General features: G+C 41.6%; 1 protein-coding gene across 1 annotated transcript; it reads right to left on the reverse strand.

Moving 5' to 3' along the window:
- Positions 1 to 704: 704 nt before the first annotated feature.
- LOC145447938 (uncharacterized) lies at positions 705 to 23,985 on the reverse strand. Its single transcript, XM_080326212.1, has 5 exons — positions 17,034 to 23,985; positions 16,848 to 16,965; positions 8,588 to 8,709; positions 4,023 to 4,087; positions 705 to 3,159 (listed from the first exon to the last, which is right to left on the reverse strand). Exons 1-5 carry the CDS (start codon positions 17,655 to 17,657, stop codon positions 1,635 to 1,637), a joined length of 2,454 nt encoding a protein of 817 aa, XP_080182338.1. The 5' UTR covers positions 17,658 to 23,985; the 3' UTR covers positions 705 to 1,634.
- Between the last annotated feature and the right edge of the window lie 434 nt (positions 23,986 to 24,419).

Genomic DNA, 24,419 nt, shown 5'->3' on the forward strand with positions numbered 1-24,419 from the left:
AAAAATCATACTTTATAATCATCCCACCTTCTTTTCTTCGCTATGTTCTGGCCTGCAGCCTGCTTGCCTGAATATGAACGTGTTTTGGTGTTGATATCAGTATGAAATCTAACTTTATCAGCTTTTTGATTTGAAAAATGTGGGAAATGAAAATATTCATTATGCTTCTTTCGAATCGAGTTGGAAAACTTTGTCGCTAATGCTCTTTTTCCAAAATAAAATACATTTACTGCATACATTTGTTGAAGTCTCCCATACAGTATTTATTAGCGAGAGATTGTTGTGTAACGAGCAGATAGCTTTGGATCTGTCGAAATCGATGGGTTTTATAAGTGTAGATGTATACAGTTCGTAGTTAATCGTTTCGGGAAACAATCGGATAAATTGGGTATGTAGGCATATGGAAGCATATACTGGCTAAATACCTATGTGTAACAATTTGAAGCTGCGTGGAACTCAGTCGCACTTTTCGCTATACAAAACGCATCAATATAGAAGTATACCCTGCTAATTCTAAGCATCTGCCATTAGGTCGAAACACACTACTGAGCCAGCATTATGTCTACGCTGCGTCCGATATATGCAGAACTTTTACTGTATGCTGTATCACCGCTCTCCTTCAATACAACTTCAGCATGTTTTTGAACTCTTAAAGCACATCCTCGTTTTCACTGATAACTCTGCGCGTCACATATATAAGGATCTTACGGATGCATCACTGCGTATTTAATGTATGCTTTCTTCGAGACTATCGCTCGTACAAAAAAAGACAAAAGAAATGGAAAGTATAATAGAAATTGCAGGACAACACTTACGCGACACCAGCAAAGAAACTACGTGGTACCGGTGCTTTAGTTGAAATTTGTAAAGCACCAAGTAGTCAAAAGGACAGCGTTGATCCGCACCTCAGCAAACTACGGAAATTTGCTGACAGCCATGCTGATTTTTCATTTGAGTCCCGCGGGTATGTTTGAACCTCGAAATCATTCCAGCAAGCCGCTGCTCGGAAACGATAACAAAGAGGAACAAAATTTTAAAAGTAAATCTAATTAGAAGGCACTGTGGCATTCCGGTTACCAGACACTGCAGTTATCAGGACTGTAGCAAGGTCACTCAATTTGCGTCAGGTGGTAGCTCTGACGTTTTGATTTACTCATAATGAAAGTTTACCATGCATTCCATAGTTCATCGCATTCTCGACAATTTAGTTTTAAAAAAAGAATTTATAGTTCTCAAATTAATTTAGCGATGCTAAATACAATAGGCAGTGAGTAAAAACAAACCTAATTCATTCAAGTGTACAAAACATTAAACATTCAAATTTTAGTAATTTGCTTATAAATGCATATATTATGCTGTTCGGAAAAGAGTATGCATTGGCTCAATAAAAAGCTCAGAGATTCCAATAAAAATGGAATATTCAAAATCGCAGATTAGGAACATCTAACAATGAGTTCATTAACAGAATCTATTGCGAAACGAGAAGCAATTTCATCGCAGACAGTGGAAAATGTAGTACAAACAATGCAAATACGCTTGTGCTTCCGTTGAAGAACTATTGACTATCGCGTAGTTCTTAAGTCTCTCTTGAATAAATAAGTTCGCGTTTCAACTTTCAACAGCTGGCTTGGTGACTAGCTTCCATTCTGATCGGGCGGTCGCTGGGAATCAACCGGGTATATTTTACGCATTTGATCGCCGCTGTAGGCGGATTCACCCTCCAATTTCGTCGTGAACGGCTGGCGATTGTAAGCCTCTTGGTCTGACCCGAAGCCCTCGTAGGCGCCGTTTTGGTTGGTGCGGCGGTAAGATGTGGCAGACGTGGTCGGCGTGACATCTAAATTCGCGGGAGGGTGGAAATAGGTTTGATTGCTGTGGTCGAGCGAGATCGATGCAGCGTGTTCGCTGCTACCGCCTCTGCTCCGCGCGTAATGGATTGTGGATGGCATTTTGCTGTATCCGCTGTCGATCACCGAAGGATGCGTTACTGCTGGATTCGTAGCCACGACGACGGTGCTTGGTAAGTATTCGGAACTGCGCTGCTGCTTCCAATCGTCAAAGTTCTCGATACGAGAAGCTTGAGGTATTGATTCTGTTGTGGATACTGCTCTGGTACTCGATGTTGATGCAACCCCGTCCAAATACCCGTACGTGTTGCTAGACGCTTTGTTGATATTTTGATAATACGTGGAATTCTTTGGAAACCCGTCTGCACTGCCAAAAGCTGCCCCAGTCGGCGATACCGACGCGTTCCGAGTCGTGTTTGCTGGATTGGGGAAGCCTCCCAATTTTTGGAAATGACCGGAACGAAACGAGCTTTGCACACTTTCGTGGCTTGGGGAGCGTATGACGTTGTTAGAATAACTGTCATTTATCGTATTGCTACTTTTCAGTACAGTGTGTGACGCGTCACTGTTGTATGCGGTGATGTCCCTAGCGCCGAGATAACTACCCGACCCGTAAGATGGCGGTAAGTCGGAAACGGACGATCCGCCATTTTGTGTGCCGTAAGAGTATCCGAGGACTTTCCCGTTTACGGTACTGTCATAGGAATCGTGCTGAGGGGCGGATAGTGTGGTTAAAAACCCAGAGTGCGCGCCGGGTATGATCGATTCCGATGTCGGAGTGTGGTAGGATGCTGAGTGATAAGCGGACGGGACTGTGTCAGGAGTGGATGATGACATTATATAGTTATGTAGCGAGCCGCCGTAGGCTCCAGACCCAGATAGCCCGGCGTAGTTCTTGCTGTAATCATGAGTGGAACCGGTGTAATCGCTAGAATAGCCAAACGGATACGGTGAGTATGACAAGCCGTCGAATCCTGCCTGGTAACTCTGTCCCTGGTTGGATTTCTTTTGTCGCGCCGTCGAAAGAATATCCAAAGCCGAATGGTCCGATGCTCCGCTGTCCCTTACGATTCCGTTATACCGTGAGGTAACGGGTCTCGGGTACGTGATGCCGTAATAACTGTCTCTGTAACCGAAGTCATCGTCGACTTTCAGAGATTTCGATGAACGCCTGTTCAGGTCGGTGGTCGCCGTTCTTTTCGTTCCCGCCGCGGCGAAATATGGAGACATGGAGTTGATTCCGTCGCCGACTAGGACTTCTTTTGCGCTCAGCTTCTTGTCCTTTTTGTCAGTGAGTAGACTGAAGAGACTGCTGAAATAGAAGTATTGCTTTTAGTGACGCTGACGGGTTGAGAATCTCGATGTGTGTGGTTTCGGTAGATTAATCAGATATATGGAGCACGTGTGGTAAAGGCACCACAGCGCAAGCGGAAAACGAGGATTCTCTCAATTTTGACAATGGTGTGGGACATACATCGGGTTTGAGGCGCTTTGTGGTGCAACAGAAAGCTAAAATGTGCATACCAGTTGGTTATGTTGTGTACCCCCCAAACAAGGAGCGCAAGTGTGGTACACGTCAGACCCCGCCTCGCACCATGTATTAGGCCTCAATTGTATGGATACATTTGACTCATTCAAACCAACTGGTATGGGTGTAAACTTGAAGTAACGAATCAGAACGCGCCGCCGAATTGATATGCACCCAATGCAATCGTGGAAATTAAAAAAAAACACGTCTATTTCACTTCCAGGGTAAGGATAAAGCGCGGTAATGATAAAAGGTGTATTAATCTTACACACCAGTATGGTGTGGAACCACGCCATTGTCGTAGCACGACGTTAGCCTCACAATTTAATTTCAGTTTTATGCAAAGTATTATGGTATGCCCGTATGCCATGCAAATTGATCTGTGACGATGATTAACTTTATATATATTCATTCAGGTTGGCTATATTGCGTACGGTTATGTAGAAAAGTAGCACCGATGAAAAGTGTTGCGCATCTATGTCATTTTAGCGGATATGTTCATGATTTTATAGAAAGCTAATTTGAGCTGTGTATCAAAGGCAGGTGGGTGTCGTTGACGCATTCGAATTGCTAAACAGCGGACGCATGTTAAACCAATTGTCATTATGTCGTTCATATATTTGATAACCAATATTGAGGTATCTAACCTGTCGTTTACTTCATTTACTTTTTCCGCTGATGCATCGTCTTTTCCTTTGCGTCCTTTTTGCTCCTGTAGCGAAAAAATAATAATAATGAACTTTTAATGACTTTGAGATCGGGTGTAGGTAAAACCTTTCGCTTGTTAATATCAAATCAATAGGAATGCTTTTCTCTACCCGTATTTTCTAGGTAAATCAGTACGAATTCTAAGGCGGTTTAAAAGATCATATGTCGCGTGAATATTATGTAATGATCGGAGCAGCCAGCTACACATCCTCTAGTCCAGGGGTGTCAAATATAACGCCTGCGGGCCGCATCTGGCCCGCGAAGCAATTCTGAGTAGATTGAAAAAAGATCATACATCATCCAGAACATTTGTATCGAATGTTGAGATGTGCAAGAGATATACTTCCTTCAAATAATCCCGGAATATTGCAGACGTTGAGCATGTTCATGGCCCCATTATAACGACCAGACTACGCCGTTGTGGTTCCACTCTAGTAGCCACTAGGAACAAGTCGGCGACACTGACACCCAATTTCGAGAGGGCAAAAAGTGCACACCGAGTTCAGAGGTTTATGTAAAAACGGACCAAAAGTAGTTATTCACATAAGCGAACACGCCAACGCGGAACCGTCACATGCAGTGTACATGGAGAATAAATAAGTTACAAATAATATTTCAAATATCTATGGTCACACAGCAGTGTCACTTTTAACCCAATAAGTCCCCGGACGAGAATTAACCAATTATGAACCAAATTCCAACGTCCCCATTTACAGGTGAATATATTGTATTAATCCCACTACACAGTACACACTACACACTACACCAGGGGTTCTCAACCCGCGGCCCGCAGACGATAATTTTGCGGCCCGCGACACGTTTCATTATGAACACAATTTGTACTGGCACGGTATTGTTATGGAAGACCGATGTGTCATATTTGTCGAAGAACAGTTGTTGTAACGGAGAGCAGAAGCTTAAAATACCACGATAGTTTCTTTTGGAAATATACATATCGCCTGATCTTAGAGAAAACGTTGCTAGCTAGGTGTCAAGCCTAGTAATCCGTATTCCGATGTATTGTTAAAATTGCCGACGACGTTACGGACGCATTGTTCAAAATTGCTTGGAATATCGCTAAACCCATGAATATGCTAGAAAAGGCGAGACCAGGACCGTAACTGCCGCACCCCAAACCCCCCAATTGGGGGGCGCCTGAGATCGAAGGGGGCCCAAAATTATTTCCCGAATTAGCATAAATTATGGAGTATTTTTTCAAAATTTATGCAACTTTTTCAAAAATTTTTCGCGCTGGGGCGATTTCAACTTGCCAAATATCTTCATTTTGGGGTACTCTTTCCCCAAGAAAAAATACGCAACATTTATAGAAATGAGCATATCAGCGTTGGCTATTACCGCGCCACGATGCACCAAGGCGTATAAAGTTTTAGGCCATGTAACATGCGACTCAAAGAAGTGTGCCAGAACGATCGGCAGCTAGAAAATCTGGGCCGAAAAGGCCTGCCCATATACTGACCGAAAACTTCGTTATATATCCAAAATACATCTAGGTTTAATTGTCCATAGGCGCCTAAATGACTGGCGCCGAATGTTCCTGTGCTGGCAATCTGAACCTCACAAGACAAATACCATCCCGCAGGGAAAAATTATATGCCAGTGAATAAATACCAATTTGAAATCGTGTGCGTCTTTTAGTTTAGTAGCCTACGTTTGGGCGATTCTATTTTGATACAGCAGACAGGAGGTAAATCTGATTATGTGAGCAGAGAGGACAGGAGATTGATAGCAATATATATGCAATTCTTGATCTTATTGACCGATTTTATCATGAAAGATCGAAAATTATCGCGCTTCGCGCTGGCTCGGTAAATAGTACGACTAATTTCGTGGCAAAAGCGAACAATAATGTGATTGGGGGAGGTTTATCACCGTATAGAAGCGCATCAAGACCCAAGTTTATTTTGTGGGCCTGACGAAGTGCTGTTTCGTTCCTGCCAACAGATATACGCCCGAAGATGTCTATTAATTATTGAGGGGTCCTACCTTTTCAAACACACCTCACTCAGCTCTACCTGTAAATCTGATTACGTGAGCAGAGAGAGGATAAAAATTGATGGCAATATATATACAATTCCCGATCATATTGACCGATTCAGTCATGAATTATAGAAATTTTTCTCGCATCGCGCGCTCAGGCGGGAAAAGCTGACTCAGTAAACGGCTCCCAATACAGACGATAAGTAGCGGTGAACAGGGTACAGCCGGAGGGGGGTCTGGGGGGCGAAGCCCCCATAAGTTGACTTTATCATCATATGGGGGGACCAAGACCGACGTTTTGGGGGGGGCTGACGAAGTGCTGTTACGGCCCTGGGCGTGACTACAATAAAACTTGAACGCACTGTGCGAATATTCGAGGTTTCCGGAACTTGGCAGCAAGGCCAACATCACCTGACAAATTTCGAAGCTACGGTTGTCTGATTCAATCGTCACCAGAAGAGTAACAGCAATGTCAGTCGATATTTTATCGCATGTTCTGAAACAGGTTGCCATGTAGACTACTTTAGCCTAGCATTGGACGAATCCACCGACTTCACACACGTTGCATAGCTGATTATCCATGTGCGTTCTATTAGACTGGACGTATTTGTAGAGGAAATGCTGACAGGGCAAACGTGGGGAGGGGACCAGTGAAAGATATCAACTGGACAAAGCTTACTTCTGTAACTATTGGTGCACGGCTTCAGCCATGGAAGGAAAGGGTTTGATTGGTTTACTCAGAAATGACCCCGAACGCCTGACTTCTTCTCATCTCACTGTGAGCTCCAAGTAATAATAGCCTGGTTAACGAAAAAGTTACCGTAAATTTATACTTGCTCGCTCACGCATTGAAACAGAGTTCGGTTCTATGGTGGAAGGGTACCGACTTGGCAACGAATGCAATGCTCGCTCCATGAAGGGTTTTACTTGTGCCGCTGGAAGATAGATATTCTCACAAAAAACAGCAACTGCAAACTTACGAACGCTGTCCAGTGTTCATTAATGCGTTAGAATAATCAATAATGTACTAAATGCCCGTATTAGACTGGTAAATAGGCTACAGTAGCCAAAATTTAATAGTAGCCCACAAATACATGGTGATATTGTTTTGCGGCCCGAAGCGTCATTTGGTGTAAAAATGCGGCCCGTTAGCGAAGTTGAGAACCGCTGCACTACACACTACACACTTCACACTACATAGAACTAATGCCATATTATGACTGAAGCAAAAGGAGCATAGAAATATGCCAACGTGTATCGTCGGCACCGCCGCTGTTCAAGCGGGCAATCATCGTATTTGCCAATTTCATTGTTCTTGAATTTCAATATGCTTAATAATAAGGTATTCTAGTGAGAAGCAATGGCGCGACTTAACGTTTTAGCTTCAGTAGCCTGGTCCGACCCGCGAGCGATTTGAAGGCTTGGATGCGGCCCGCGATTCAATTTGAGTTTGACACCCCTGCTTTTGCCCTAACGAGTGATGTTGTTAGGTTTATGTTAGCTGACCACTGTTCAATGTCCATCGGTTCGGAACAAACGCTTTTTCACGAAATGCAAGGCAGAATATGAGGTATTGAAGCGTTTATTGCGGGTGAAAAGGTATAGCTTTAAAATTATTAAATATTTTTCTCTCGTTCCATGTTTTAAATAGTCACGATAAAGATCGCGCCACGTGAATTTTTCGTTTATAGAGCTGATCAGGCTGCGATGCAATATCATTACCGCTTTTACTACAAATTTCATTTGGAGTACCAAATTTATAGTACTACATCCAGACCGGTACTCATGTCGGATCAGGAAAATCAAATAATGAAACATCACATCTCAACATTAACACAAGTCCTCGATTAACGGGTTGATTCCTACTTTCGATTGGTGATGCATGGGATTACACTGTCAAATTCCCTTCGCGTGCAATACCGGGTTAAGCTGCGTATAGATTGGACGAAAAGGAAATAAACCAATCTAGGAAATTCTCAAATGGCGGCAAGGATTAGCTTCAGAAAGCAAGGCCGGTTCTCATTCATCAAATTGTGCAAGCTTTCCGCAAATATGTTTCGGACCAACAAGTGATAGATCGCATGCGTTGTTCGTGAATACAGATACAAATGGGTTGCCTAATTTACATATCAAACACTGACCACCTTATCAGGGGGCATACTACCATCGTACGCTTATACTCGTTCAATTAGTATATACTAAATACACTGAAACGGTAAGTTGATGAAAGGAAATGTGATGCGTCAGGTTCACTACTGAATCTGCGCTGAGAGCAGTCAATACCATGTCAAATAGTTATATTTCCTCAAAGAATATCGGTTCTTGGATACCTAGAATGTATTTACCGCAAATAGATTAATTTGACTATGAATCTCCACTAGTTTTTCGTCGAATCTATACTATTGGCGTTGAATTCCGGTTCATGTATTCGGTTAGCCACAGTATGGTCAAAATGAGATATCACGCGCATTCCGCTATTTCACACACGCAGTTTTTTTTCGCATACCTTTCTCCGCCTTGGTCTGTACTTGTAATCGGGATGTTCCTCCATGTGCTTGAGTCTGAGTTTTTCAGCCTGTTGGACGTACGGTTCTTTCTTCTCCGTGGACATCTCCCGCCATTGCTTACCTAAAAACGTTTTCAGATACTTTATTGTCTACTGGTGCGGCGTATGTAGGGAGTCTTTTTTGCCATGAGCATAATTTCACAATCAGTGCAATCGGTTGATTGATAAAAGTGTCTCATTTTTCGTTCAGTCGCTCGGGTGATATGTTTATTAAACTGGAGCACTCACGTCGTAGGAGGAAGTGAAAAAATCGAACGGGGCTTCAAGCAGTCTGAGAGTAATGATGCATACTTGCACTCGGAATAAGTTGCCATGTAGCTTCACAATATTCAACGACGTAGATAATAACAATTATGTTGTTTGTATTTTAAACGGCCTCAGTTCGACATATACCATCCATATACCCGAAAGCTAAGTAACAGCTACCAGCTATATCCATTCAACAGAATGCATATAGTATACGGCACGAAGTTAATTCGGTTCTGGTTTCGTACGTTTGAACTATAAGCTAAGTGGGCTAACAGAAATGGCAAAACTGTAGTGCCTCTGTAAATGTCGCTTATCAGTACCAATATTAAAATAACTGAGATCATACATGGAATATTTGACTGCGGTTAATACACATGCAGAAATCTGCTCAACGCTGGTAGAAATCAGATCGCTTTAATTTGATATTATTCAAATAAGTCCTATTTTTGTGAATGCGAACTTACTTTCAGTTATTATGTTTTCAAATGCATTACAAAAAAACGAATGGAATAGTTTTCGCATTTTCAGTCCTAAAGAACATTGAGCATTTAGTTACTTCTTCTGCAATGTATATGTGTTAGGCCTACATTATACTAGACATTTAATCTACGCTTTGTATATATTATTCCTAATATATACATAGTTATCTGCATTGTTACATGACATTATTACCCGAAAATAAAATAATTTGCTACGAATGTTATGATGGGGACTCGCTGTGTTTGCTTTCAAGTCGCGCCAAAAATGCGACAAATTTATCAAGTTCATGACTGAATTTCGTCTATGATATTGGTAATTGCAGCATATATTACTATTCATTTTTGGTTCTCACTCAGCCCCCATGGTAAAATTAACCGGTAGAGATGGTAGAGCCCGTTGTTGTTTTTAATTTATTGTATGTTGTTAATTCGTGACTTCTCGCCTGCTATTTGTTCAAGAGATATTGCAGTCACCCAAACGTAGCAGACTATAAGAACATTAGAAGAAAAACGTTCGTGAGACGCACACACAAATTGTCATTTCTTAACGGGTCACATCACATTCATCAGTGGGTGCCCCGGTTGATATTTGTACTGTGGAGCTCAGATTGGGAGAACAGGATTATTCGTCGCGCTCATCCAGTGCGGTTATCGACAATGGACACATACACAAAGTTTCGGCCAAAGTCTTTCTTTGGTAGCACACTTCGTGGAGTCGAAATTGCTTATGTCTTGGTGTGTCGTGGCGCGGTAATGGCCGGCACCGAAATGCCTATTTCTATAAATTACGCATATTTTTTCTTGAGGGGGAGAGGCCTGCATTTCAAAATCACGAATTAATTTTCTGTCCCCCTCAAGCTCGCTCCCCACCCAATGGGGAGGTTTGGTTACGGCCCTGGCTAGAATGCATATCGTTTGGTGCGAGAAAGCATCACCTATAAAGTTGGCCAATAGGTACATTATGACGTAAACAGTATATGACGTCATGGCGTATCATTTAAAAAAAAAGTTGTTGTCTCATGAGGCCTTTTCATCGCAATCGTTATATTGTCTTCCAATATGCCTTCAAAGATAAGTTCTAAGAAGCAAAATAAATGTAACCTTGATTACTTTTTCAATGCAATCGTAATCGTAATCGCGAGATTCAGAAGTAATCGTAATCTCAATCGATTACATTCGTGAAGTAATCACCCCATGTCTGTTTCTTATCAGCAATTCGTAATGGATTATTTGCATATATTGCCATACGGTCTGTCCACATTGTGGATTACTAACATATTGAAATTGATACCCATCAACCTTCAGTCAATTTGCATTCTACCAGCGGGAAAGTACTTTGGAACTCGGTGCAACAAAAGTTTTAATCTGATATGCATACCAGATGTCTTTCTCTCCATATAGAGGCTGTATAAACTTGAAACATGAAACCATGAAACAATGCCACATTTTCTTTTAAATCGAGTAGGGTATAGCGGAGCGATGGACTATGTAGAATGAATTATGAATTCATTAAAAATATGGCCGTCAAAAGCTTGGTCCCGGACGTGGCCAAAGGCGTCGATACGCACAAGCGCAATCAAATCTCTTCGACGTATAATGTGATCATTCTACTATACGTCAGCCACTCAACTACTCACAAATCTTGAGACATGTGTAATTGCTACGTATGCAAGGTAAAGTTACAACAGGGAAGCTGTCATCGCTTAAGTTCACTGGGACTTACAATTTTTATGTTGCGTCGTCGCCGCCAATACTTAGAGTTACATCCGACATTTTGGCTTCACAATAAAAACATCGGAACACAGAGTTTGTGTAGTTTCACAAGCTGCAGTATCACAAGTATAAACGCAGTCGAATACTGATGAATCACTTTCCCTTCGAGTTTGAAAAGTCGAGTTTCTCGCGCTATGTTACGCCTTCGAAATAGATAACTGAATAGTGAGTTAGATGCTGGAAAGGGCAAGCTATTCAGACGTGCTTTGAGTCATTTCCTGTTCGGCAGGGTGCGCTTCCGAGCATCTCGGGTTACCAGTTTTGCTTCGAACAAAATGGCCGGCCACAAGGGATTTTCAAAGACGAACTCGAGGTTTGCCGGTTTCTCATATACACGCCGGTGCTAGTACCAGATTATGAAGTGTTAAAGATCATAAATTCCCAATTTCTTTAGCAATGCAAAACCACCTTTATAGTTGGATGGGACTTGATTGTTACCCAGAGGTGGTTACCGCAGACTTTACCTAAATCGTGACACGCATCATTGCAAGAGTGGTTGCTATGTTTTTAATCACGAAACCAACCCGATTACATTCGTATTCGCGCTGACTACCAACGCCCGTTACCACGACAAGGTCGGTTTTTATGTCAAATGTCGTAATATAATGCCTGACATGTCGCTGTTTGACGGTTCCACGAAATAAAATGTTCCATTGCCACCTGCTAGTGCGATTTAACATGCATTCTGCGCCTGGGATCCGCTGCACATTGATGCCATCAGGAAATGAGATCGGCTAAAACTTGTTTCTGTCGAATAGCGGAAATCACTCTGGATTCGTGGATTACGCAAACCCTCGTCGAACTCAGCATGGATTTACGAAAAAGGGAAACAGCGTAGAAGTGGATGTCAAATTGAAATTACACTCTCCCCGCAAGTTGCTTTTAGAATGACTGGTTACGCATGACTACTAATTACTAATGTACTGCAGAATAACCATGAAAGCAAAGCCTGCACATAGCTCATCCAATAACGTCTCTACACTCACAATTTTCATCCACTGCTAATGTTGTAGTTACTCGAGTGGTCACGCGACAGGCCATATGTCGCATTGAAATGGTGTTAGCAGTAATTCAATATCTTGAAGCGTACCCTATTCAAAGGAGTTAACACCTTACTACCAGGTAGAGGAAGTATATCTTCCACGAGGAAATGATATGAATTGTGTTTCGAGTGATAGGAAACTGAAGATTTTATTACACGCAATTATTCGGATATTCTAGTGTAAAGATCGACGGGCATGTTGGTGCAACAAAGGTCAATTATGATGCAAGTGGGAGTCTGAGCATATAGACCTCCTTACCACTAGCATTGGCTCGTGGTCGATCAGAGGACAATAAATGCCCATATACGAATCCACTGAATATTCGCCTATGGCTCACAAATTTAAATCGGAACGCGAACGTTGGGAAGATTCGATGGTAATTATATGAAGATAATACATGCCCAATTCCAAATTAGTACTCAGAAAAAACTCGATGCTCAAACATGTCGTGGCCCCGTTGCAGGTAGGTTGTTGTGCTTTAACGGAAGGTTTTTGCGAGCGTTTTAGTAATAAACCGCGTACGAGACTCACACTACCACGAGATATAATCTCGCTCCATATGTTTGACACCATTATTCTTGTTGGCGATATTTCAATACATCGGTTGCGGCATATATATAATTCATTTTTCATGATAGGATATCAGTGTAGCGGAACCCGAACGTGGGTTATTATAAGTATAACATGACTTTGTCAAAGTAATTGCAAACGCATATTTATTGGAATTGCACGATATTTTGTGCCCATAGCAGTCTATAAATTTATAACACATGGACATCGCTTATGCAGTGACCCCATATATGATAACAAATCTATACCGACGTATATAAACTCGGGTTAAAACTATTCATTTCCGCGTATAACAAGTCATTTTCAATTATATCCAATTAATCCTAAATTCTCAAAAATAACTCAACGTTATATGGAATGTAAATACGGATGTGTATGCGCATATCGTAAGTGTTGAACTCGCAATCCACCAGTTTGGTGATGATATATGTTACACACGATCTGCGCATAGGAGTAAAACCAATATTAAGATAATTTATCGTTACGTTTGGAGAACGTACGACCACGTACATCGTTTGGGAAGATATGGGGCATATATACCTTTGCATTAAGCAAGGTGAGGCTGGTATACTTCTGCGCTAACGTATACTAAATCGTGAGTATCATAGCACTTCCTCGCGTTGGAAGGGAAACTCCGTAGCGCCGAAGATGAGAAGCACTCGTTATCCTGTTTATCGACTGGTGGTTACGTAACGTGAGCTCGGGTGTCACATATTTACTTTCGCAGAAGGAGCAAACCTAATAAGGTATCCTAAAATCTTGGTATTCAATAACTTGATGTCTTCATCAAGCATCAAATAAAGTTCTCCAAGAGACCGTTATATTATACGCGAGATGATATTATTTGGAACGCAAAACGATTGACACCTACAAAATGGTGCAGATGCGAACCCTTTCTATTTTTAATTTCTCGGTATCGTACTTGCGGTATACTTTTAATGTACTCATGCGTGTCGCACCATCTACATAGGTAGATTTATGATTTAAATGCCGTGTTGTCTAGGTCATGGATGGAGCATGTACGTAAAAGTATTCAACATTGCATATATATATTTCTATGGATAATCGTAAGAACTAAATTGTTTGTTGGCGATTTATATAATCTATTCATCCCCATACAATTTGTCACACATTTAACCACATTCTATATTTTGACGTTATAAAATCACTCGACAACCGCGTGTGAAATGTAATTTTCAACGTTGTTGTAAAGGTATTGGAGACTTGAATATTTCGCGCATAAATTCGTGTCTAATGACCACTTGCCAATTCAAAGATATGGAAGCTAGGGGTCTAATCGATAAAATTACGCTGCAAACAACCTTGCGATTTGCCATCGGTGTTCACGTTTCTATATTCGGTCTCATCCTCATATTAGGCATCACTGCAGGTTGACTGACGAAAACACGCAGCATGTTCAGTTTGTGCATTGCACAATGTACAAGCGTCGTATGATTCCACTACGTGGACCTATGCATCAAGGGTAACACACGGCGCGCACGTATTTGTTTCTGAAAATTCAGTCATTGTGCCTGGTTACTACAACAAAATTGCCTGCATTTGTGTACATTTACCACGCTATTGCATCCACTTTCGAATTCGAAAATATTTTTGAATCTGTCAATTACTTCCTAATAACTTTCAAATAGCGAGAACAAAAGATTGCGTATAAACGTGGATGAGTGGTTTCGTCGGTAACTCATTCCCGCAACATTCGCACACGCCGACTATACATTCGTTATTAGTTAGGTATATCCAGTATGACCACCTTGATTTATTTGCCAACACTTCACTATTTACTCCATCCGGGGGCAATATGAGTATATAACTCGTGACAAAACGGAAATCAGCTTACGGCTGCCTAAGAGAGTACAGAATGCACGCTTAATAGACCCATCGGTGTTCCCTTACACGGTCAAGCCGTGACTCTCGAATTTTACCTACACTTCGTTCTAACATGATCTCGTGACTATAGGTCGTCACCAGGTGTTACGTTTTGCGTCACGAGCCATCTGACAATATGATATACATAGCCGCCGTCATTCACCGAGCGATTGGTTGAGAATACGCGGTAGGGTCAGTTGCGTTGGAAAGATCTTGCGAAATCTGGACCGGAATCACCTCACAACTGATACACGAAATGCATCATTCACAATTGCAATATCATGCACTTCTTGTTGATACAAAGATAAACGTGCGTATACTAAAAATAAACTGACGTAAGTCATTGTCTTTGACGTTATAAAATCGGCTTGTCACCTCAGATATTTTTACGGGACCTTTGTATCTATTCATCGACGATACGCCGACGACTGGCGGAGTGGCGCATTAGGCGATTTTGCGTCAAACTCTACCTCAATAAAGGCCAGAAACCTAGCACGCGGAATACGGGAATAGCACGTTTTCGAATGATAGCATTGCCGGTGGTGGACATTTATACACCGCGTCACATAATGGGGAGACATCAGCTCTGGATGAATGTCCCCACAAGAAGAATATTCCTGATACCCGACACTTATGCACAGCGTAATAACCTGAAGTCATTTTGCTAAATAGGCCGTGCCTTGAGGCGTGAATATTTGATTACATTTTGTTTAGTTGATCGTACGCGGCTTTGATTAATTATATCAGAGTTGTGCAACATGTGGCCCGCAGATCTAATGCGAGATGCGACCCGCAGAAAAATTTGTGCGACCGCTTAGAAGTGCCAATTTTGAATGGCGTACTGCCCACGAGATCGGTTTTCATACTTCAGATTGGTCGAGGAAGTTTGAGCTAAGCTTTAGTGAATCAAATAGCACTATAATATGCCCATGCAGACTTTGCACATGAATATTTTGATAAAATTTATTCGACAACCTCAATCGCTCCACGCGATTTGCGCTCGTGGATTTACCACTTGTTACATGCGCTTAGAAACCGTACCGAATTTCATCTCAGATCTAGCCATCATCGATACCAATTTATAATATGGTGGGCTTCGCAACTACTCGAAATCATATACGTCCGGGTAGTGGCTCAGTGACACGATTTATATCTGACCCTTTTGACGAAAGGATTGTATACCCCCGATTTATACAACGATGTGTATTTCGAGCTATAATAATAACAGTATATAACAGAGCTTTTATTTTACGACTGGTAAAGCTATTCAATATAATCCAGTAATTGTGGATAATACGGGGTTGTGGATAGGCTCTCACTTACAACGCAAAATATACATGACAGTTTCAATCAGTAGGTTAAAATCACGTATCAGTTCTGTTCAAAATTTGCGATTCAAACGGCATTTTTTATTTATTCAAAAGGCAAGGGAACTTCAACACAGCTTGTTTAATCGCGAAACGAGTAGTATTGTAATGAAATTTATTAAAAAGTACTCCAGGCTTGTCTCGTTTGCACAATGAATATAGACTAAAAGTATAGTCAATGTACAGTACATGTGCAATGTACTTGTACATACAATGTATTGTCCAAAAACTAAGAGCGGTTTTCAGAGGGCGTTAGTCGCTGTAAACCCAGTGGCGGCCAGAGAGGGAAATCGCTCGCAGTTGAGATTTTCAATTTTGGACATTCCGACGTCATTTTAAATCGTTACTTGAGCGGATTTGGATTTCGAAAATTTTTACTCCGTCTGGTCCCCAGGGTATATTATGACGGATTAGATTGGAGAATGTTACAAATAATTGTAGGTACCCCCATGGTGTATTCCTGTCGATTTAACACACCATGTCACAAGTAAGGAAATTGGCGGCATCCACCTAAAATAATCCGTTCTGGACACCCAGAGGTGCTGAAAGTAGCCGGCGTTCGTACTTGAGTGGAACTATGAGTAACTTCGTAAATTTCTACTCAAGTACAAGAAAAAGTATAGCGATTTACAGGACATGTCAAAACTACTTCAAGTAGAATTAGAAGTAGTCTAAAGACGTCGCCACTTGAGCTAGCAGTGCAAGTAGGTAAAACCCACTCAGAAAGAGTAAAGGTACTTCGTCACTGACCATACCTCTGATGGCACCTTACTTATACAAACCGTTCCAGTATATGGCAATCCATTTGTAGATAAAGAAGAATGCGAAATCTTACCTAGCATCTTGCTGAGCTCGGCGTTGTGCAGGTCCGGGTTTTCCGCGGCCATCAGCTTCCTCTCCGTCTTAGCCCAGCACATGAACGCATTCATCGGCCGTCGGATGCGCGGCTCCTGCTGCAATTACACCGGGTCCGGAGTTAATTGGGTTACGGCCGCGGTAATTGCGGGCTCGTGCAACCTACCGATTTCGATCTGTTCGTCTCAGATGGCGACGCCTTCATCCCGCCGCTCGACTGACGCCGGCCAGCGCGGCTCCGGCCGGTACGTGACGAGCGATCGGATAGAGTCGTGCCGAAACTTTGCGGTAATATTGCCGGCATATGGTCGTTGCCGATGCGGTGGTTCACGTTTGGTAGGTCGCAGTAGTACTGCTGATACGGCGGGTTGCAGGGCGCTGAAAACGAAGGCCAGTTCGGGCTATCGGGGTAGTTGCTTGGCACCATGGGCGGAAACGTTGATGGATACTGGTAGACTGGTATCTTCCCTCTGCCATGTGGTATTTCATACTGCGTTACGCCAGCAGATTGCGGCGGAGAAGTGGCTGCGGTGTTTGGATGTGCGCCATCAGCGCTATCGTTTGACTTGGGACTTAAAGAGTCTTGCTGCGACGCTGTCATATCGCTTTCGATGCTTTGGAAGGTTTGATTCGGATTTGTCAAGTGTCCGAAACCGTTTGTCGTATTGAGATCGTCCGCTATGGAATCGGCGTACTGCACTACTTCTGACCTTGACTTGATACCGTTTAGAAGCATAGAGCCTCCTGCATTGTGACCGCACGCTGTTGGCATGCGAAGAATCTCAGCCATATAGTTACTGTAAAAACAATAGCCTCTGTCTTTCCGTGTTGTAAGATAATATAATCTGGAGCTGGGCGCATTTAGAAAACAAACAGAGCAAGTTGAGAAACAATGGAACGCGTAAACATGACTTACAATTCTAATTTTGCTTATTTCGCGCTTCGTGCATGCGATAACGCTAATTTAAAAAAATTGTTCCCAAGCCAGCCTCAAGGGCATATCTGAGAGTTTCGAGTATTATCGCAAAGCGAATGTCGTCAACTAATTCTAAATAATCACACGTTTCCGACGCTGCTCTGAAAGGCGATATCGTTGCAACAATAGATTATGCCGCATCAACATTACCACGATCGTGGAACAATTCAATTAAACGCAACACCGACTGTAACTAACAATACACATCGCTTCATACCCTCCATTCATTTGATGACCTTTCATGCTTAGAAATTTAACGCTACTGAATTAAGCAGCCGCTGATTCATGCAGTTGAAGACACCGCATATAGAGGCGCTTCTCTCTCTCGCGCGCGAACCTTTTTCTCTCGTTACCGGTTGGCGTAGCGAAGTAGTATGCATTCGATTTGCAGTAACCCGAGCGGAGCTTCTGGACGGGTATTTGCACCCAGCTCTGTTCGGACTGCAGTACATACATTGAGCAACCACGGCGCGTCACTCCATATAATAGATGGATCTAGAATATGTCGACGTTGCAAGTTAAGCGGTTTTAGTATTGTATAATTAAATAATGAGAATCCACATTGCCATTCACTATACAGCCCACTCTCTATTCAAGCTTTGAAAACCGAAAGGCATGCGTTCCCGGAATCGTTTGTTAATAGACCCAGATATCAATAGGATATTTTCTACTTCCTTGTGACTTGCCGATATGACTAAATCGATGTTCAAATTCACCCTGGTATAGTTATTCTTTGAAAGTAATATAGTTACGCAAACGTTATCGAACGATATTACTGACCATGACAGTATCACTCCACTGCCAGTATTACTCCACGACTACATCGTGTTTTGCCAACTAACATTTTCGCAACGTGTGCAATACGTGTTTGTGTGCAATATACATATGCACAAGTACATTGTACAACACTTCTAAAGCCAAAATCACGCCCCATTTGCCGATATGAAAGGTCTGGAACATCCGGCTGCATACAGGACACAGCAATATCTTGTACGATCTGCTTTAAAATAATAACGCCAATAACACTTTAAAGCTCCGCCGGATGATATTTAGCTATGCTGAGACTCGGTTCCATTCATGCAATAAGATTATATTGTCACTACAAGAGCCGAATTGTTGAGAATGCATGTTCATGTTCCTGTCGACAATATGGAACGATTCTTATTCAATGATTATGCTATTCAGCAAAACTTTTCCTCATATACAAGACAATGCCTTTTGATGTGTACTAATATACTAACTCAACTATACATAACTCAGCCTGTTTCCTTTTATGAGCAAGGCGAATAGATAGATGGCTAGAAACGCGTCTTTCTACTGGCTCAATACTTTTCTGGATTCCTTTCTATGGCCTTTCAATTCCTCTTCAAACATAGTCAAATTTGCAATAGCATAGAGATTTATCCCGACCCTGTCCATATTCTAACCAGTAAGGTCTAACATATAATGTGGTACAAATACACAGCTATATGAATTTCGCAGTTTGTACCGTAACGTAACCAATTTTTTTTTCTACTCACGATTAATCTAACTTTATCACTTTAACTCTTGACCTCGTTATCAGATATCTCGATTAGGTAGAGCGAATAAATTGCTCGTGTCCTTTTGTACCGATTTTATCTCGCAAACGAGAGATGCAACTTGTCCATCGATTTTCCAACGTGCGCAAGCATCACTATCATATTCGTTCGAAGATTATTTTATTCGTGTTAATGGCATAAGTATCGTTTTATATCTCGGCGCAAAGCATGCTAAAACTGTGGGCCATATTTGGCACGGTGTGGAAATTATGACTCACTGCTATTAACTAACGCTAAATTAATTGATATTGATTCCTCTTTTACAAAAACGTCAACTATAAATTTTCATATCAATTGTGATGAATCGTTCGTGTGTTGCTAACCCCTGAAAGGTACTGGTTCGTATGAAATACAATTTTATAAACTGTTATCTGTGAACATGAACCTTATGACGTCGCGTGACGCCCCAACGCTGATTCCAAGCACTCTGTCAATGTATACAAATACCTCGGGACTTATACAGTTATTGAAAATCGCAACATCAGTGACATAATCAAAAGTCTATGAGAATTTGCATTGGAATGCGCAGTTGCCTTTCTAACCACACGGCCGTCAGTACAAGATGTTACCGGAGTAGTCGTTTTTAAACGGAGTACCCATGGTGCAATTATTGAGATGTGGTTTTAACGAAATGTGTTACAACTAGATTTTATAACAACTCGTTACTGAAGCACTAACGTGTACGAGGTGCATTCGCACACAGTATGTTAAGAGCTGCTTAGAAGATCTTCGAATCCAGGCAACTGTTTGGTACCGTGGCCTCCAATATATCAGCATCATGGGACATGGAAATATAGGCCTAGCGCAAGCCTGTAACACTGCAGCTGTGACGGAACCAGTCTTATAAGCGCGATATATCAAGCAAAAATCTGAGAGTTCAGAATTATTTATGAAATCGCAAGGCATGTTTCTAACGACTCAAGCCGGGGTCTTTTGGTGACTCAACTTGAATCGAGTCATTTTTTCAAGTACCGAAATGACTCTACTCGACTTGGGTCAATTGTGTATTGACTCGACTTGGACTCGACCCTCTGCTCAGCCACTTCGACTCGGACTTGGCTCGGTGGTGAATCGAAAATAAGTCGACTTGGGTGTCTTGGTTACAACCCTGTCACAAGGTTCTTCTTAATTTTGTTCTGACATTCCTTTCCCGCTGTCATCATGATGCTTCAAATGATATCATGTTCAAGGATGTGGAATTATAGATGCTAATATTACTGCAAAACGATGCTGCCTAGAAACATTTTTACGTGGTAGAACCTAATGTTCGTTTGCGAACGCGAACCTTAAGATTAACGAGGTTCGTTTTTACCGAACACGAACGTGAACCGAACGTTCTCGCCATCTCTCAATTGAATACCTTTTATATGACGTGATCGTGGGCTAGGCTACGTTAAAGCAAGCTCGAACGGTTGGAGTTATTTTCTATCAGACATAAAGAAGCTGGTTCCTGGAAGTACGCTCTGCAATGCACCTGGACCCCGAGGCAGAGATTACTTCGTTGTAACCATTTGTAGTTGCGATGCACCATAACGCCAAAAGGAAACATTGTAATTAGGAAAGTAGGTGATCTTTATTCAAATTGATATAGTTAAATTCGATTTTGCGACATTGGAGACTTAATCATATACAACATTTATTTCTGAGAGTCTGTAATGAACATGCTATAGGCCTATGCGTTCTTGAATGACGCCCGTATTCACACCATATTAACCACACAACATCCCTTCGTCGTGAAAATTCTATTCCTGAATAAATTTCTCCGCAATTTCGAGTAGAAGTAGCAAATTTCAAGAAATGTTAAAACTACTTCAAGTGAAAGTAAAAAGGGAAGGTGTGAGAGGTAGGGCCTACTCAAATAGTTTCCAAAGGTAGTTTTGGTAAAGGTAGGTCGTTATAGTAAAGACAGGACCGATAAACTGGTGTGAGCAACAGACACCCAGATGCGAAAAGATGCCGCCCTTCTTCAACCGCTATTTGACGAATCCGACGAATCGCAATATTATAAAAATACATCCATTCTTGGGATTTCGATATTTATTGTCTTTTTACACCAGGGGTTCTTAAATTTTTAGGCCGCGACCCAAATCTGAGTTTGGTGGCATCTCGCGACCCGAGCCTCGCATATCAAACAGAATGCATTTTTAGTATTTCTATGCTATGTTTTACGGGCATGTGTTACGTACACAGCGCAGACAACAGTTGGACACAACTCAGCTCTATGAAACATTTCATCCGCATATCCGATATCAAATTGGGGTGCAGTATTTTCCTCTACGGTCGCATTTGTACTGCATTTGTGCTACTCAGATTGCAAGGACGGAACTGTGCGGGTGTCGACCATTTCGACTACCGGACATATCAATGTCCAAGGTGTTGGCTAACCAGCGACGGTCATTCTTGGCCAAGGTTTGAAAAGTGTCTTCTTTTTCAGTTCTCAAAATATGGTAACGTTACCTTTACACTAGTCCAAACTGGTTAATATAATAAATAAGAAGACACTTACTGGACTATATAATTAATGAAGCGAAGACACACAACAACATTATCATTTATGACCTACAATCAATCACCCTCTATTAGGCCGTCACCGCCAATAATGTTCATTTTCACAACCTTAATATATATAAAGCAACGATGGGGCGTCGCTCCTGCGCAACCGTAAACCTTTGGAACAACTTCATCGAAAAGTAACGAAGCTTTACCCTTCCTATTCATGATCTACAGCTAAACGGTGAGCATACGCACAAGTACATACCGGACAAATGATATATATCAAAGCAAGTTACATCTTGATTATTGGTGCATCTTCCCAGTATAACAGGAAAAACCGACATCGAATCAAAGATGACTTTAGTTTAGAATAGTATTTATCGTAATTGATTTTACAGCCTCGCTTATCGCTTGTTGATAAAGGCCATGCATACAATTAATTACAAAGGTTACTGATATATCTTTTAATGATTACCTCTGCATATTGTTCGGTTTTATTATCCCTGACGAAGTAACTAACCACTGATCAGAGACTTTTAATGACGTTCGGGACCTTACGGAGTACGGATCGATAACAAGGTATTTAAGCCGATCATTACCATGATAAAAGTCAAGACACTTATGGTGAGTATGAATATCTCATTATTAATTTGTGTTCGTCAGTGTAACGTTATCGTCACGAGTGTATCACGGTCACATATGATTTCTGCCTGTTTTCATGGAGTATAGGCTTTTGTCATGGCATAAAAGTATACAAGCAGAAGACATCAATCTCGAATTAAACAAAGGTGTTGGTCTGATGGAACTCCTACTCCAATGGTTCTCAACCTTTTTGTTTTCGCGGACCCCTTTTGCATCGTCACGGACCCCCGCGGATCCACAAAGTTTTAGTTCAAATTTAGCTCAATTATCATGCAACCGTCATCTGTCTTGTGCAAATATTAACTGTAGGCTAGTGATAAACATCAGCGAAATGTATTTTCTTCAAAATAACATCATACTATTTATGTAGAAATTGGGTGGACTCCGCAACTTCGATTTGATATGAGCGAGTGCCAAAAATTCATTTCCGCGCATATAGGTGATAGTGGGGATGGTGTGAACGTGAGGTTCACGTTCGCGTTCTGTATGTGAACCTCAGAAATTTAGAGGTTCACGTTCACAAACGAATCTTGGTAGGTTCTGCACTGTGAACCTTTTTCATATATTTCAATTTTCCCTTCACAATTTTCACAATTTATTGCATTCCAACTGCGGGCCACTCTATGCATGGCGCTGGCAGTATAAAAACAAATCAACACCAAACGAGCATGCACCTTGACAATCTCAAAAATTCTACTTGCTTTGTTATAAAAGTTTGCTCGAAATATCCAGCTTTCCGTTTGTCAATAGTTAGTTACTCTCTGCTGTGAGATGGACCCACAATCACACAACATCAATAGTGAAATACACTACATGTATAGTCGGCGAATGATGATTATTCGATCAATCAATGAAATTGATATAGCTGTCTGATGGAAAAAATCTAGCAGGCATACGGGGTCAATCTTGACTTCATATTTTTATTGTATAATAAAAACCAAATCCGTGCGATTGGGAGTGTTCCTGTTGGCTACTGCTGTATAACTTGTTAATGGGGTAATATTGGTAGCAAGTATAGAAACGCGTTTTACACTCTGCTCAATATCAACGTTACAATACACAGACGCCGAGTACATTGTCCGGTCTGGCCTAGACCTTTAAAGCATAAACTTACATTCCCTTGCAAGTCCTCGTCGACATTGTTGGCAAAGCGACGGAAGATATTGTACAATGTACATGTACATTGTAGGCTATCACTTCACTGAAATGTAGGGTTGGAATTAGCAATATGACGTCGCGTGACATCATGAGGTTCACGTTCGCGTTCATGCAGAACCTTTTAAAACGGTTCGCGTTCACACGAACCTGAACCTTTCAGAGGTTCACACCATCCCTACGTGATAGCGAATGTAATAATAACGCGTAATGCTTCCGACGAGACATTTGGTTATGATCGCAACATCTACGGCACCAAAATTTAGAAATATGTTTTAATGAACATATAACGTCCAGCCTAGTCATTTCTATCGAGTAGCTCATCTTCAAGTTATTCCGGAATACTGGTTATGTATAAAACAGGAGAAAATGTTTTTATTCAAAGCCACCCTGATGAACCTTCACTATACTCCTACTTTTTTTTTCTCCGCAAACCCCAACAAAACGTCCATTCTGTTGATGTGAGTTCTGAAGTTTTAGCAGCGATGAAGCGAAACTGCATAATTCCCTAATTTTATCAAATAGAAATTAGGTTATCAACCATTTTGCAAATTTAGAGGTTTCGCGAACCTCCTAAAAATGCTTCGCGGATCCCGGTTGAGAATCACTGTCCTATTTCGCTATGCATATGTGTATGGTTTAATTTGTAGGCATAGGCATATCCTTGGTAATTTTTCGTGATTATTCGTGTATATTCGGGTTAGTC

Source organism: Botryllus schlosseri, chromosome 10, assembly GCF_051294905.1.
Source record: "Botryllus schlosseri isolate E-star chromosome 10, Bs_hap1, whole genome shotgun sequence".
NCBI lineage: Eukaryota > Metazoa > Chordata > Ascidiacea > Stolidobranchia > Styelidae > Botryllus > Botryllus schlosseri.

What these genes read in the sequence shown, in the direction of transcription:
- LOC145447938 (XM_080326212.1), bottom strand. Translation starts at nt 17,657, where the DNA reads ATGGCTGAGATTCTTCGCATGCCAACAGCGTGCGGTCACAATGCAGGA. An exon ending in CGAGCTCAGCAAGATGCTAG is followed by an intron (nt 8,710 to 16,847) that starts GTAAGATTTCGC and finishes AAACGTTTTTAG; the next exon opens with GTAAGCAATGGCGGGAGATG. An exon ending in GTAAATGAAGTAAACGACAG is followed by an intron (nt 3,160 to 4,022) that starts GTTAGATACCTC and finishes CTTCTATTTCAG; the next exon opens with CAGTCTCTTCAGTCTACTCA.